Below are 17,537 nucleotides of genomic sequence, written 5' to 3' on the forward strand. Positions count from 1 at the left end.
GTATTAAAGGCCCAGTGCAGTCAAAAATGTGATCTTTCTGTGTTTTATATATATTTCCACATCATGAAATTGTGAAAATTATGATAATTTTTGTGTAAATGCTGTTTGAAAGGACCACCTGAAATTTCACCCTGATTTGGTGGGATGGAGTTTTGGCTTGCCTGGTGACATCACCAGGTGTTAAATTAGTTAATAGACCAATAAGAAAGAGAGTTCTAAACCTCTCTGCCAATAACAGCTAGTTTTCAGTTTCCACCTTCCCCCTCAGACCACTCCCAGTGTAACGCTCGTCGTTGGAATGAGGTGAGGACCAAAGCGCTGCGTGGTAAGTGTTCATCATTATATTTATTAAACATAGAACACTAAACAAAATAACAAAGGAGAACGAAACGCAACAGTTCTGTAAGGTGACATCCACTACACAGAAAATACAATAGACAACGGGCTACCTAAATATGGCTCCCAATCAGAGACAACGACTAACACCTGCCTCTGATTGAGAACCATACTAGGCCAAACACATAGAAATAGAACAACAGAACAAAACATAGAAAAAACAACATAGAATGCCCACCCCAACTCACGCCCTGACCAAACTAAAATAAAGACATAGAAAAGGAACTGAGGTCAGAACGTGACAGTACCCCCCCCCCCCCCCCCCCCCCCAAAGGTGCGGACTCCGGCCGCGAAACCTGAACCTATAGGGGAGGTTCTGGGTGGGCATTCACCGCGGTGGCAGCTCTGGAGCGGGACAAGGACCCCACTCCACCATAGTCTCGGCCCACTTCTGTGATACCTTAGGAGCGGCGACCCTCGTCACCGACCCTGGATTTGAGACCCTAGTAAAGGGCACCACTGGACTGAGGAGCGCCTCTGGACTGAGGGGCGCCTCTGGACTGAGGGGCGCCTCTGGACTGAGGGGCAGCTCCGGACAGGAGGGCGACTCTGGCAGCTCCGGACTGGAGGGAGACTCTGGCAGATCCGGACTGGAGGGAGACTCTGGCAGATCCGGACTGGAGGGAGACTCTGGCAGATCCGGACTGGAGGGAGACTCTGGCGCCTCAGGCGGCTCCTGACTGACGGGCGGCTCAGGCGGCTCCTGACTGACGGGCGGCTCAGGCGGCTCCTGACTGACGGGCGGCTCAGGCGGCTCCTGACTGACGTGCGGCTCAGGCGGCTCCTGACTGACGGGCGGCTCAGGACAGACGGGCGGCTCAGGCGGATCAGGACAGACGGGCGGCTCAGGCGGCTCAGGACAGACGGGCGGCTCAGGCGGCTCAGGACAGACGGGCGGCTCAGGACAGACGGACGGCTCAGGCGGCTCAGGCGGCTCAGGACAGATGGGCGGCTCAGGCGGCTCAGGACAGACGGGCGGCTCAGGCGGCTCAGGACAGACGGGCGGCTCAGGACAGACGGGCGGATCAGGACAGACGGGCGGCTCAGGACAGACGGACGGCTCAGGCGGCTCAGGCAGCTCAGGACAGACGGGAGGCTCAGGCGGCTCAGGACAGACGGGCGGCTCAGGCGGCTCAGGACAGACGGGCGGCTCTGGAGGGTCCGGACTGGAGGAAGGCTCTGGAGCGTCCGGACTGGAGGGACACACAGGAGACTTGGTTCTTAGAACAGGCACAGTACTCACCAGGCTGGAGAGATCTACTAGAGGCCTGGTCCTTGGAAGAGGCACAGGATAGACCGGTCCGTGGAGGCGCACTGGAGGTCTCGAACTAAGGGCCTGAACAACCCGCCCTGGCTGGATGTTGATTTTAGCCCGGCACTTGCAGGGCGCAGGCACAGGACGCACTGGGCTGTGCAGACCCACGGGAGACAGTGCGTAGGGCTGGTGCCATATAACACGGACCGAGGAGACGCACTGGAGACCAGATGCGCTGAGCAGGCTTCATCGCACCTGGCTCGATGCCCACTCTAGCCCGGCCGATACGAGGAGCGGCAATGTAGCGCACCGGGCTATGCATGCGCACTGGGGACATCGTGCGCTTCTCCGCATAACACGGTGCCTACCCGGACCACCTCTCTCCACGGAAAGCACGGGAAGTTGGCTCAGGTCTCCTACCTGACTTAGCCACACTCCCCGTGTGCCACCATCCCCGTGTGCCCCCCCCCAAGAGATTTTTGGGGCTGCCTCTCGTCCCAGCCGCGCTGCCGTGCTGCCTCCTCATACCAACGCCGCTCAGCTTTCGCTGCCTCCAGCTCTGCCTTGGGGCGGCGATATTCCCCAGCCTGTGCCCAGGGTCCCTTTCCTTCCAGAATCTCCTCCCATGTCCATGAGTCCAGAACTCGCTGCTGCCCGATACCACGCTGCTTGGTCCTTTTTTGGTGGGTGATTCTGTAACGCTCGTCGTTGGAATGAGGTGAGGACCAAAGCGCAGCGTGGTAAGTGTTCATCATTATATTTATTAAATATAGAACACTAAACAAAATAACAAAGGAGAACGAAACGCAACAGTTCTGTAAGGTGACATCCACTACACAGAAAATACAATAGACAACAGGCTACCTAAATATGGCTCCCAATCAGAGACAACGACTAACACCTGCCTCTGATTGAGAACCATACTAGGCCAAACACGTAGAAATAGAACAACAGAACAAAACATAGAAAAAACAACATAGAATGCCCACCCCAACTCACGCCCTGACCAAACTAAAATAAAGACATAAAAAAGGAACTAAGGTCAGAACGTGACACCCAGACAGTCCTAGCAAAATTCTTACTTGAGAAATGTATATTTGCTAAGAAGCTATTTTGTTTCTTTTTTACCATTTCAGTTGAAAACAATCACAGTAACATATTTAATTAATATTTAATTGTCACCCAGAAATAATTTTATATTGAAATAAAAATGACTGCGTTGGACCTTTAGGTAATGGTAAGATCTGACATTGGACATATTTCCTCATAACTGAATAGGTGAAATGTTTGCTCTTTCTGCCTTGCTTAGGTAGGGGGGAGTGACAATTATCCTGTTTTTGGGGTAACGCATGTTGCTAAATCCCAAGGGGAAGAGCAATGTTTACCACGGTATAACATCATTGTTGAAGTCGAAAGTTTACATACACTTAGGTTGGAGTCATTAAAACTCGTTTTTCAACCACTCCACAAATTTCTTGTTAACAAACTATAGTTTTGGCAAGTCGGTTAGGACTTTAATTACGGTTAGTAATTAGTAATTAGTAACGGTTAGTAATTTTTCCAACAATTGTTTACAGACAGATTATTTCACTTATAATTCACTGTATCACAATTCCAGTGGGTCAGAAGTTTACATACACTAAGTTGGCTGTGCCTTTAAACAGCTTGGAAAATTCCAGAAAATGATGTCATGGCTTTAGAAGCTTCTGTTGGGCTAATTGACATAATTTGAGTCAATTGGAGGTGTACCTGTGGATGTATTTCAAGGCCTACCTTCAAACTCAGTGCCTCTTTGCTTGACATCATGGAAAAATCAAAAGAAATCAGCCAAGACATCAGAAAAAAATTGCAGACCTCCACAAGTCTGGCTCATCCTGAGGAGCTATTTCCAAACGCCTGAAGGTACCACGTTCATCTGTACAAACAATAGTACGCAAGTATAAACACCATGGGACCACGCAGCCATCATACCGCTCAGGAAGGAGACACCTTCTGTCTCCTAGAGATGAACGTACTTTGATGAACCGTACTCCAAAACCGCCATAAAAAAGCCAGACTACGGTTTGCAACTGCACATGGGGACAAAGATCGTACTTTTTGGAGTAATGTCCTCTGGTCTGATGAAACAAAAATAGAGCTGTTTGGCCATAATGACCATCGTTATGTTTGGAGGAAAAAGGGAGAGGCTTGCAAGCCGAAGAACACCATCCCAACCGTGAAGCACGGGGGTGGCAGCATCATGTTGTGGGGGTTCTTTGCTACAGGAGGGACTGGTGCACTTCACAAAATAGATGGCATCATGAGGATGGGAAGTTATGTGGATATATTGAAGCAACATCTCAAGACATCAGTCAGGAAGTTAAAGCTTGGTCTCAAATGGGTCTTCCAAATGGATAATGACCCCAAGCATACTTCCAAAGTTGTGGCAAAATGGCTTAAGGACAACAAAGTCAAGGGTCCCATACCTTGACTTTGTTGTCCTTAAGCCATTTTGCCACAATTTTGCAGAACTGAAAAAGTGTGTGCAAGCAAGGAGGCCTACCAACCTGACTCAGTTACACCAGCTCTGTCAGGAGGAATGGGCCAAATTCACCCAACTTATTGTGGGAAGCTTGTGGAAGGCTACCAGAAACATTTGACCCAAGTTAAACAATTTAAAGGCAATGCTACCAAATACTAATTGACTGTATGTAAACTTCTGACCCACTGGGAATGTGATGAAAGAAATAAAATGATGAAAGAAATAAAAGCTGAAATAAATAATTCTCTCTATCTCTACTATTATTCTGACATTTCACATTCTTAAAATAAAGTGGTGATCCTAACTGACCTAAGACATGGAATTTTTACTTGGATTAAATGTCAGGAATTGTGAAAACTGAGTTTAAATGTATTTGGCTAAGGTGTATGTAAACTTCCAACTTCAACTGTATGTATTTAGTTATGTAATGACTATTACCTGAATCTGTGCATTTCATGCATTTATTTTGTGCCATTAATTGTTGATTGGTGCATAATATTTTTTTCCAAGGTGAGGCCTTGATGTAAATGTACAGTATAACACGTCTGCCATTCCTGTAGTGACCAGACACAGGACAGGTTGCTACATTGTTGCTAACAGGCATTATTGAGACGTGTTGGTGTGGACTTTATTGCTGTTATTTGATATCTGTCCATTTGATGTTCCTGTTAGTTCATCGTCGTGTTCATTATGACATTATTTTACAATATTAATGACACACAGAATCATGACACCATTCATTCTAAAAAATACTGGTGACCATTTTTTAAACAGCCACAAAGAAATCTAACTGAATTTATAGCTGATTAGTGTATTTTACCGTTTTAATACCTATGGAAAATCTTGTCAGAATGGAAGAAGTGTCTGAGAAAAATAAGTGTGAGGCCACTCCCCCACTTCAGCAGCAGCAACTAACGGCTGGCGATTTCTCTCTGAACTTAGAGAGGTTTTTCAGGGACACTGTTCCTTGTTACGTGTTTGGCAATATGGTCAGAGAGATAACTCTTGGAAAAGGCATGTTTTATCCCGCCGGCGACAGCTGTGAAAACGCAATCATTGGAGTATGAACTCTGAAGGACGCCTTGAGGATCCCACATTGACAAGGCTGTTTTCCCCCTCAAATAAAATGCATGATGCATTATTGACGTGTGTGTGTGTGTGTGTGTGTGTGTGTGTGTGTGTGTGTGTGTGTGTGTGTGTGTGTGTGTGTGTGTGTGTGTGTGTGTGTGTGTGTGTGTGTGTGTGTGTGTGTGAGAGAGAGAGAGAGAGAGAGAGGCTGTGAACAAAACTCAACTCTGCTAGTCAAGGCCACAACTGACAATATACTGTACCAGGACAGAGAACTGAGTTTGCAACTCTTACGGGAGATGGTAAATATTAGATGATAATGTAATTGTGAAGTGATACCTTAGAGACTGACTTATTCTCTCCGTCTTTTCCCAGGAGTACACCATCGATGTGTTCTTCCGTCAGAGCTGGAGGGATGAGAGGCTGAAGTTCGACGGGCCCATGCAGGTCCTGCCTCTTAACAACCTCCTGGCCAGTAAGATCTGGACTCCAGACACCTTCTTCCACAACGGGAAGAAATCTGTGGCCCACAACATGACCACGCCCAACAAACTGCTACGACTGGTGGACAACGGTACCCTGCTTTACACTATGAGGTGAGCCACCTGACATTTCTCAAATTAATAGAACATTACCCTTTATTCACCTATAGCACCCAGATTGAATACTTTCAAAGTGATGTTGATCCATTGTATACTCCACTGCCACCTGCCACTGTTGCCTCCCCAAACACCACCACCACCACCAAAATCATCTCATTACTCAATTGCCAATTACTTCTACCCCAAAAGTCTCCTGACAATGCACATTTGGTAGTTTGCTGGTTAGCAGTTAGGGCATGTTCTCCATCCTGTGAAATGTTAGCTGGCAGAGGGTTAGCAGAGTCTGAGGTGGGCGAGTAGGCCTGAGGCCAGCTAGTGGACTGACAGGGGGTTAGCAAAGGTGGGTCAGTAGGCCTGAGACCAGCTAGTGGACTGACCTGCACTCAGAGGTACTTTGATGAATGAAGGTGGTAATTGATGTCTGGGCACAGAGCTATCCAAAGCAATGTGTCTGACTGCCAGGGGACTGAGTGGTCTTTCTCTGCAACCAGTCTGACACAGCACATGCTTCATGGGGCAAGATATAGTGTAACTATGCTCCTCTATCCACCCTCTCTTGTTCAGAGGATGATAACTATGATGTACCTAAAGGACTGTATGTCCTGAGAAGAAAATGTTACTGCGAGGAGAAACCACTCAGCCAGTGTACACTCTTAGAAAAAAAGGTTCCACAAGGGCTCTTCGGATGTCCCCATAGGATAGCAATTTTTGGTTCCAGGAAGCCACTGTAGAAATAGTTCTACATGGAACTCGAAAGGGTTTTACCAAGAACCAAAAGGGTTCTACCTGCAACCAAAAAGGGTTCCTCAAATGGTTCTCCTATGGGGCCAACCAAATAACCCTTTAAGGTTCTAGATAGCACCTTTTTTGTAAGAGTGTACTGTGTAGCTGCTTAGACATCCTCAGCAAGCTTGAGTAAAATTGTGTTGCTTATTTAACAAACCTGTAGCAGCAAGAACTATTTAATCACTTAGCTACAGCGAGAACCTGTCCACCACTCTCAATCTCCTCATCAAGTATTGCTTTTGAATTGCTTGACATATAACCCTTAACCAAAATCTGAATCTAAGTAGGGCTCTTCATTTGATAATGGTTTGTCCACAGGGACTGATAATTACGGTTGCTCTGGGTAGAGTTAATTTGCCTGTGAATTTCATGCTGCAGTTTTCACGTAGAAAGAGGGAGGAACTCCATTCTTTTCCAGGCTGGGTTTCTTATGAGTTCATTTGATGTGGCTCTGATTCTCCTGAGGCTACGAATAACATTTGAATTTGGATAGATTATTAAAAGGCCTGTCACTTTTTCATTTGTGAGCAAAGATAGTGTGTTGCAAGGCGAGTTGCTATCAAAGGCTTTTTGGCTATTCTAGACACTGCATTAAGGCAAACAAGATACACAAATAGTCAAACTAGTTTATAAATAGTTTTTAAATAGTGTATATAGTAACTTTGGACATTAGTATACTGTATTAATTATATTTGATTATTCATTCCATTATGAGTATTAATTTCATTAATTTCCAATGTTCTAGGAAATGCCAAGAGCAGGCAATTTAGGAATGGTTACATGTTCTGGCCTAGTTCACCTCAATGAAATTGATGATTATGATTGCATTTCTTTTTGCCAGTTTCAGTTTCCATCCTGCATTCTTGCTACGTATATTATTACAGCATTCAAGCACAATTTTCCCTGAAATTGTTCAATGTGTCATCATCCTCATCACCTTCAACATCCGTGTCGGTGACACTTGCCTGAATGCACACTATCTCAGCACACGCTGTCATGTGATCTGGGGCCACAACCAAATCAGAACCGTTACACTTTACAATATAATAAAACACTTAGGTTGCGTAATATGTTTACTTAGTGGGTGGAAAGTGTAGGTCTGACAAATGAGATCTTTCAGAAAGCCTGCTAAAGCGTGTTACAGATGTCGGATCTTAATTTGAACCCTTTTGCCCCAGGAGGAAAGTAATCCTACAGCAGGAGGATTTGAATATCTGAAGAAATATTTAGGGGGCAGCTGGAAGCGGTGTTTGTATACAACGCACGCTGCACTTACATTTTACCTTATGTAGGCTACGTGCAGGCTACAGCGCGTCTCATGTTAATTCTTATGTGGATTATAATAAATTGACATATTTGTAGGGGGAAGATGTATTTTTCGTTAGGGATTTTATAAATTTTTAGATCAATTGTTTTATATGTTGAAGGCAAGCAGACTAAATTATTGATTTCCTCAGTGCCTGTGTGGTCCAGCGGTTACAGACACTAACAGAGTTGTCATGGGTTTGATTCCAGCTCACTGCTCATGGATGAGTGTCTATTTTTGCCCATTAATTCTGCATGGTTACAACGTTAATTCTGCATGGTTACAACGTTAATTCTGCATGGTTACAACGTTAATTCTGCATGGTTACAGGGTTAAAACAGAAACAACTCAAAGGTTAATGCCTCGATCACACCGACAGTGTCATTGCATTTTGGTGCACCAGAAGTACATACATTTCCAATAGAACGCTGCGTTTGCCTTGCAGCACTGCGTTGCACAGGCAGTTGCAGTGCTTTCTGTGTTGTGCATACGTTGGATTTATTGAAAGTATGCATGAACTTGTATGCATAAATGGCTTGACAGAAATGGTAGCAGAAGGTGAATGTTGAACTTTTCTTGCACACATATCCAAATGATGCTGCAAACCATTTTGCGCAATGACTCTGTAGTGGCGTAACAGTTTAGGCATTAATTCCCAAGCATTTATTTTTGCCAGTTTCAGTTTCCATCCTGCATTCTTGGTTAGGGCTATGGTTTGGCATTGTGAACTGCCTGAGCAAAGTGGCGAACCCGGCTCCAAAAGGGGATAAAGGGGGTTTAGCCACCTCAGTTCAAACCAGTGCACCTCAGTTTTAGTTTTATGTCCCTATATAAAAATAGCTAAAAAGTTCAAATGATTGAATCTCAGATTGGCACAAAACAGTCTGTATCTTCGCTGCACTGTGTCAGCTCAATGGACAGAGCGTGCCATGGTGTGTGTAGTGGGGCTATGGTAAACCACTTGGGCGGTTAGGTATGACTCTTTTGGGCTTCCATAAAAAGCAGGGGAAAAACACTTCTCATCTCTGTAGTAGACTAAGTGAATAACCTGATATTCCACCTGTAATATTTTATTTTAAAATAATAAGGGCAGGGTCAGGTTTACCAATCTGACCATGGTGAGGACGTTGTGTCTTTTACACACAAATAATAATAATCTTCAAGACCATCACCTCACTTCCTGTTGAACACGCATCACAGAACCTGGGAGAGCTCGGTTTGTTGTTTTGGAAAGTTTGTTGTTTTGTAAAGTTTTGAAAGTCTATTGAAAACAATTGGTTACTAACTAGCTACCTTTTGAGTTCGGATCCCATGACGTGGTTGGCATCAGTTGCTGGGACCGCTACTATCTGTCCAGTGATCCTGCCGACCAAGGCCGGGTCTGAGGAGCTGCTCAGCTTGATGAGTTTCAACAGGAGAACGGCAAGATGACAGCAATCTGTAAGTCATTGAGAGAGGACATCCGTTCTGTATGTGAATCTATGATAACAATGACGGAGAAATCAGACTCGAAGGACAGGTTGTGGACGGAATTGCAGAATCTCCACATGAGACCTGGACGGAGTCTGAGGACAAAGTGAGGGAAATGATCTTGGAGAAACTGAAGATGGACCACAGGTAGATTTAGGTGGATCGCGCCCACAGGACTGGAAAACCCACCACTGGCCCAGGTGACAGGCCCAGGCGAATAGTGGTCAAGTTGCTGAGGTTCAAGGACAAGGTAGCTGTTCTGGAAAGAGCCAAGAACTTTAGAGGAACGTACATCATCCTCAATGAGGACTATCCTGAAGCTGTGTGCCAGAAGAGGAAAGCACTTATCCCAGCCATGAAAGCTGCCAGAGCACGTGGGGACATTGCTTACATCCTCTTTGACAGGCTCATTGTCCACCCTCCCTCCCAAAAGCCTGGAAGGGATAAGAGAGCCAAGCCTATGGGTTTGTAGCTTCAACCCCACAGCACACGCACACACTTGCACACACCAAATGATTAATGGGCTGCTGGATGTATATTTTTTCTCTTGCTTTTTTCTATTGCTCTTTTGCATATTATGGCTATCTGATAAGCTACCCAGGAAAAGGCTAAAAATAGCCCATATTAATATACACTACATGAACAAAAGTATGTGGACACCTGCAAGTCGAACATCTCATTCCAAAATCATGGGCATTAATATCGAGTTGCTCCCCCCTTTGCTGCTATAACAGTCTCCACTTTTCTGGGAAGGCTTTCCACTAGATGTTGGAACATTGCTGTGGACTTGCTTCCATTCAGCCACAAGAGCATTAGTGAGGTCAGGCACTGATGTTGGGTGATCAGGCCTGGCTCGCAGTCGGTGTTCCAAATCATCCCAAAGGTGTTCAATGGAGTTGAGGTCAGGTCTCTGTGCAGGCCAGTCAAGTTCTTCCACACCAATCTTGACAAACGATTTCTGTATGGACCTTGCTGTATGGACCTCGCTTTGTGCACGGGAGCATTGTCATGCTGAAACGGGAAAGGGCCTTCCACAAGCTGTTGCCACAAAGTTGGAAGCACAGAATCGTCTAGAATGTCATTGTATGCTGTAGTGTTAAGATTTGCCTTGACTGGAACTAAAGGGACTAACCCGAACCGTGAAAAACAGTCCCAGACCATTATTCCTCCTCCACCAAACTTGACAGGGCTATGCATTCGAGCAGGTGGAGTTCTCCTGGCATCTGCCAAACCCTGATTCGTCCGTCGAACTGCCAGATGGTGAAGCATGATTCATCACTACAGAGAACGAGTTTCTACTGCTCCCGAGTCCAATGACAGCGAGCTTTACATCCCTCCAGCCGACGCTTGGCATTGCGCATGGTGATCTTAGGCTTGTGTGTGGCATGTGTGTGACCATGGAAACCCACTTCATAAAGCTCCCGACGAACAGTTCTTGTGCTGAAGTTGCTTCCAGAGGCAGTTTGGAACTTGCAACCAAGGACAGACGATTTTCACGTGCTGCACGCTTCAGCACTCGGCGGTCCCGTTCTGTGAGCTTGTGTGGCCTACCACTTTGAGGCTGAGCCGTTGTTGCTCCTAGACGTTTCCACTTCACAATGATAGCACTTACAGTTGACCAGAGCAGCTCTAGCAGGGCAGAAATTTCACGAACTGACTTGTGGGAAATGTGGCATCCAATGACGGTGCCATGTTGAAAGTCACTGAGCTCTTCTGTAAGGCCATTCTACTGCCAATGTTTGTCTATGTCAGCAACGGGTGTGACTGAAATAGCTGAATCCACTCATTTGAAATGGTGCTCACATACTTTTGTATATATAGTGTATGTAGTCTTAGCAATAAGATTCATGAAATCAACAACTTGCTAACATCAGATAACATTCATATGTTAGCCATTTCTGAGACTCACTTAGATAATTCATTTGATGATACAGCAGTAGCAATGCAAGGATATAACATCTATAGAAGAGACAGGAATGCTTATCGGGGAGGTGTTGTTCAGAGCCATATCCCTGTAATGCTTAGAGAAGATCGTATGTCAAGTGTTATTGAAGTGCTGTGGTTGCAGGTTCACCTGGCATATCTAAAACATGTTATCTAAAACATGTTTGCTATCGACAAACCAAGTGCTAACAGTCAGTATCTAAATAATATGTGTGAAATGCTTGATAGTATACTGTATGTGATGTAAAAAGAGAGGTCTACTTTCTTGGGGACCTGAATATTGACTGGTTTTCATCAAGATGTCCACTCAAGAGGAAGCTTCTTACTGTAACCAGTTCCTGTAATCTGGTTCAGGTTATTAATCAACCTACCAAGGTGTTTACAAACACTACAGGAACAAGATCATGCACATGTATTGATGACATTTTCACTAATACTGTAGAACTGTTCTCATGCTTGCATCTGGGAAACTTGAGGAGTAAAATAACACCCCCCGTGCAGATAAACGACAGGATGAACCCATGGTGGTTTATCCTCCCAATCTGTATGGGGGTGGAGCCAGCCATGGTTGACGCATTTCTGAGGTCTGCTATATGAAGACCCTGTATACTATGTATGATTTTAAGCACTCGGCAACACACACTTCGGAGTGTGGTGTCAACGGTTTCATTATTGCAATAATTCATCGATATTAAATAAAGATGATTGTTTGGAGAAATAACAAAGTCTCTCTCACTTGAATAGAATTTCCACCACACTCTTTAGCCACTCCTATCTGTCATATCTTTAATCTGAGCCTAGCGGAAAGTCTTTGTCCTCAGGCATGGAGCGAAGCCAAAGTCATTCCGCTACCGGAGAGTGGTCAGGCGGCTCTAACAGCAGACTTATCAGCTTGCTGCCAGCTCTTAGCAAACTATTGTAAAAAATGGTGTTTGACCAAATACAATGCTATTTCTCTGTAAACAAGTTAATCAATCAATCAATCAAATGTATTTATAAAGCCCTTCTTACATCAGCGGATGTCACAAAGTGCTGTACAGAAACCCAGCCTAAAACCCCAAACAGCAAGCAATGCAGGTGTAGAAGCACGGTGGCTAGGAAAATCTCCCTAGAAAGGCCGGAACATAGGAAGAACCCTAGAGAGGAACCAGGCTATGAGGGGGGGCCAGTCCTCTTCTGGCTGTGCCGGGTGGAGATTATAACAGAACATGGCCAAGATGTTAAAATTTTCATAGATGACCAGCAGGGTCAGATAATAATAATCACAGTGGTTGTAGAGGGAGCAACAGGTCAGCACCTCAGGAGTAAATGTCAGTTGGCTTTTCATAACCGATCATTCAGAGTATCTCTACTGCACCTGCTGTCCCGAGAGAGTTGAAAACAGCAGGTCTGGGAGAGGTAGCATGTCCGGTGAACAGGTCAGGATTCCATAGCCACAGGCAGAACAGTTGAAATTGGAGCAGCAGCACGACCAGGTGGACTGGGGACAGCAAGGAGTCATCAGGCCAGGTAGTCCTGAGGCATGGTCCTAGGGCTCAGGTCCTCCGAGAGAAAGTGAGAGATAGAGAGAGAGAGAGAGAGAGAGAGAGAGAGAGAGAGAGAGAGAGAGAGAGAGAGAGAGAGAGAGAGAGAGAGAGAGAAAAAAAGAGAGAAAAAAAGAGAGATAATTAGAGAGAGCATACTTAAATTCACACAGTGCACCGGATAAGACAGGAGAAATACTCCAGATATAACAGACTGACCCCTGACACAAACATTGCAGCATAAATACTAGAGGCTGAGACAGGAGGGGTCGGGAGACACTGAAGCCCCGTCCGACAATACCCCCAGACATGGCCAAACTGGCAGGATATAACCCCACCCACTTTGCCAAAGCACAGCCCCCACACCACGAGAGGTATATCTTCAACCACCAACTTACTATCCTGAGACAAGAACGAGTATAGCCCACAAAGATCTCCCCCATGGCACGAACCCGAGGGGGCTGCCAACCCGGACAGGAAGATCACGTCAGTGACTCAACCTACTGAAGTGACGCACCCCTCCTAAGGATGGTATGGAAGAGCACCAGCACCAAGCCAGTGACTCAGCCCTCGTAATAGGGTTTGAGGCAGAGAATCCCAGTGGAGAGAGTGGAACCGGCCAGGCAGAGACAGCAAGGGCGGTTTGTTGCTCCAGTGCCTTTCCGTTCACCTTCACACTCCTGGGCCAGACTACACTCAATCATAGGACCTACTGAAGAGATGAGTCTTCAATAAAGACTTAAAGGTCAAGACCGAGTCTGTGTCTCTCACATGGATAGGCAGACCATTCCATAAAAATGGAGCTCTATAGGAGAAAGCCCTGCCTCCAGCTGTTTGCTTAGACATTTTAGGGACAGTAAGGAGGGCTGCGTCTTGTGACCGTAGCGTACGTGTAGGTATGTACGGCAGGACCAAATCGGAAAGATAGGTAGGAGCAAGCCCATGTAATGCTTTGTAGGTTAGCAGTAAAACCTTGAAATCAGCCATAGCCTTAACAGGAAGCCAGTGTAGAGAGGCTAGCACTGGAGTAATATGATACAATTTTGGGGTTCTAGTCAAGATTCTAGCAGCCATGTTGTCAGATTCTCCCTAGAAGAGGTGGGTGTGGAGTCAGGCGCAGGAGAGTAAGAATTGCAAGAAGGCCGTTTTATTACAAGTCCATCAAAAGAACAGGCACAGGACCACAACAGCAGCCACTATAAAACAGGAACGCAGTCCAGTCGAACACGGAGGAAACCACTCCTCTGACGAAACTAATGTGTGGGAAAACAGTCCTGTGAAAACACCTGTTCAACAGAACAAACAAAACGCAACCCAAACCAACGACAGATACACAAACAATCCCGCACAAAATCTAGCGGGTAGGGCGAGATTAAATACCTCACGGATTAACCTAAACTAGACACAGGTGAAGAACAAGACAGACAAAACCAAACAAAAAAGAATAGGGATCGGTGGCAGCTAGTAGACCCGGTGACGATGACCGCCGAGCGCCGCCCGAACAGGGAGAGGAGCCACCTTCGGTGGAAGTCGTGACACATGTTTAGTACTAACTGAAGTTTATTTAGTGCTTTATCCAGGTAGCCGGAAAGTAGAGCATTGCAGTAGTCTAATCTAGAAGTGACAAAAGCATGGATACATTTTTCTGCATCATTTTTGGACAGAAAGTTTCAGATTTTTGCAATGTTACGTAGATGGAAAAAAAGCTGTCCTTGAAACAGTCTTGATATGTTCGTCAAAAGAGAGATCAGGGTCCAGAGTAACGCCGAGGTCCTTCACAGTTTTATTTGAGACGACTGTACAACCATCAAGGTTAATTGTCAGATTCAACAGAAGATCTCTTTGTTTCTTGGGACCTAGAACTAGCATCTCTGTTTTGTCTGAGTTTTAAAGTAGTAAATTTGCTGCCATACACTTCCTTATGTCTGAAACACAGGCTTCCAGGGAGGGCAATTTTGGGGCTTCACCATGTTTCATCGAAATGTACAGCTGTGTGTCGTCCGCATAGCAGTGAAAGTTAACATTATGTTTCCGAATGACATCACCAAGAGGTCAAATATATAGTGAAAACAATAGTGGTCCTAAAACGGAGCCTTGAGGAACACCGACATTTACAGTTGATTTGTCAGAGGACAAACCATCTACAGAGACAAACTGATATCTTTCCAACAGATAAGCTCTAAACCAGGCCAGAACTTGTCCGTGTAGACCAATTTGGGTTTCCAATCTCTCCAAAAGAATGTGGTGATCGATGGTATCAAAAGCAGCACTAAAGTCTAGGAGCACGAGGACAGATGCAGAGCCTCGGTCTGACGCCATTAAAAGGTAATTTACCACCTTCACAAGTGCAGTCTCAGTGCTATGATGGGGTCTAAAACCAGACTGAAGCATTTCGTATACATTGTTTGTCTTCAGGAAGGCAGTGAGTTGCTGCACAACAGCTTTTTCAAAAGAAATTGAGAGGAATGGGAGATTCGATATAGGCCGATTTTTTATATTTTCTGGGTCAAGGTTCGGCTTTTTCAAGAGAGGCTTTATTACTGCCACTTTTAGTGGGTTTGGTACACATCTGGTGGATTGGGAGCTGTTTTTTTATGTTCAACATAGGAGGGCCAAGCACAGGAAGCAGCTCTTTCAGTAGTTTAGTTGGAACAGGGTCCAGTATGCAGCTTGAAGGTTTAGAGGCCATGACTATTTTCATCAATGTGTTAAGAGATATAGTATTAAAAAACGTAAGTGTCTCCCTTGATCCTAGGTCCTGGCAGTGTTGTGCAGACTCAGAACAACTGAGCTTTGGAGAAATACGCAGATTTAAAAAGGAGTCCGTAATTTGCTTTCTAATGATCATGATCTTTTCGTCAAAGAAGTTCATGAATTTATCACTGCTGAAGTGAAAACCCTCCTATCTTGGGGAATGCTGCTTTTTAGTTAGCTTTGCGACAGTATAAAAAATTGTTGTTGTTATGTTCCTCAATTAAGTTGGAAAAATAGGATGATCTAGCAGCAGTGAGGGCTCTTCGATACTACTGTATTTCCAAGCTAGTCGGAAGACTTCCAGTTTGGTGTAGCGCCATTTCCGTTCCAATTTTCTGGAAGCTTGCTTCAGGGCTCGGGTGTTTTCTGTATACCAGGGAGCTCGTTTCTTATGACAAATGTTTTTAGTTTTTAGGGGTGCGACTGAATCTAGGGTATTACGCAAGGTTAAATTGAGTTCCTTAGTTAGGTGGTTAACGGATTTTTGTACTTTTTGTCCTTGGGTAGTTGGAGGGAGTCTGGAAGGGCATCTAGGGATCTTTGGGTTGCCTGAGAATTTATAGCACAGCTTTTGATGATCTTTGGTTGGGGTCTGAGCAGAAAATTTGTTTGCGATTGCAAACGTAATAAAATGGTGGTCCGATAGTCCAAGATCATGAGGAAAAACATTGAGATCCACAACATTTATTCCACAGGACAAAACTAGGTCCAGAGTATGACTGTGGCAGTGAGTAGGTCCGGAAACATGTTGGACAAAACCCACTGTCACGCCCTGGCCTTAGTATTCTTTGTTTTCTTTATTATTTTAGTTAGGTCAGGGTGTGACATGGGGAATGTATGTGTTTTTGTATTGTCTAGGGGTTTTGTATGGTATATGGGTCAGTGTCTTGTCTAGGTGTTTGTATGTCTATGGCTGCCTAGATTGGTTCTCAATTAGAGGCAGCTGTGGTTCATTGTCTCTAGTTGAGAGCCATATTTAAGGCAGTCATAGGCATTGGGGTTTTGTGGGTAATTGTCTATGTTGTAGGTTTGTAGCTTGTGTGTGCACTTACGTTTATAGCTTCACGATCGTTTGTTGTTTTGTTTTGTTTCGTTTTGCTATAGTGTTCGTTGCGTGTTTTTCCCTTCTCTAAATAAAAGGAGAATGTATTTTGCACACGCTGCGCCTTGGTCCTCTCTCTCACCCATAGACGATCGTGACACCCACTGAGTCGATGATGGCTCCAAAAGCCTTTTGGAGTGGGTCGGTGGACTTTACCATGTGAATATCAAAGTCACCAAAAATTACAATATTATCTGCCATGACTACAAGATCCGATAGTAATTCAGGGAACTCAGTGAGGAACACTGTATACGGCCCAGGAGGCCTGTAAACAGTACCTATAAAAAGTGATTGAGTAAGCTGCATAGATTTCATGACTAGAAGCTTAAAAGATGAGAACGCAGTCGTTTTTTTTGTAAATTTAAATTTGCTATCGTAAATGTTAGCAACACCTCTGCCTTTGCGGGATGCGCGGGGGATATGGTCACTAGTGTAACCAGGAGGCGAGGCCGCATTTAACACAGTAAATTCATCAGGCTTAAGCCATGTTTCAGTCAGGCCAATCACATCAAGATTAGGATCAGTGATTAGTTCATTGACTATAACTGCCTTGGAAGTGAGGGATCTAACATTAAGTAGCCCTATTTTAAGATATCACAATCTCTTTCAATAATGACAGGAATGGAGGTCTTTATTCCAGTGAGATTGCTAAGGCGAATACCGCCATGTTTAGTTTTGCCCAACCTAGATCGAGCACAGTCTCAATAGGGATAGCTGAGCTGACTACACTGACTGTGCTAGTGGCAGACTCCACTAAGCTGGCAGGATGGCTAACAGCCTGCTGCCTGGCCTGCACCCTATCTCATTGTG

The 17,537-nt window shown here is 45.1% G+C and overlaps 1 protein-coding gene across 1 annotated transcript in view; it reads left to right on the forward strand.

Annotated features, from left to right (window-relative positions):
- Window positions 1-17,537, forward strand: part of LOC120021034 (gamma-aminobutyric acid receptor subunit alpha-2-like) — a 151,299-nt gene that overhangs the window by 98,011 nt on the left and 35,751 nt on the right. Inside the window, exon 4 of the mRNA XM_038964688.1 lies at window positions 5,616-5,836. Coding sequence (XP_038820616.1) covers window positions 5,616-5,836 — 221 coding nt within the window. The remainder of the gene's footprint in view (window positions 1-5,615; window positions 5,837-17,537) is intronic.

The sequence above is a fragment of the Salvelinus namaycush genome, chromosome 26 (genome assembly GCF_016432855.1).
Source record: "Salvelinus namaycush isolate Seneca chromosome 26, SaNama_1.0, whole genome shotgun sequence".
Classification (NCBI taxonomy): Eukaryota; Metazoa; Chordata; class Actinopteri; order Salmoniformes; family Salmonidae; genus Salvelinus; species Salvelinus namaycush.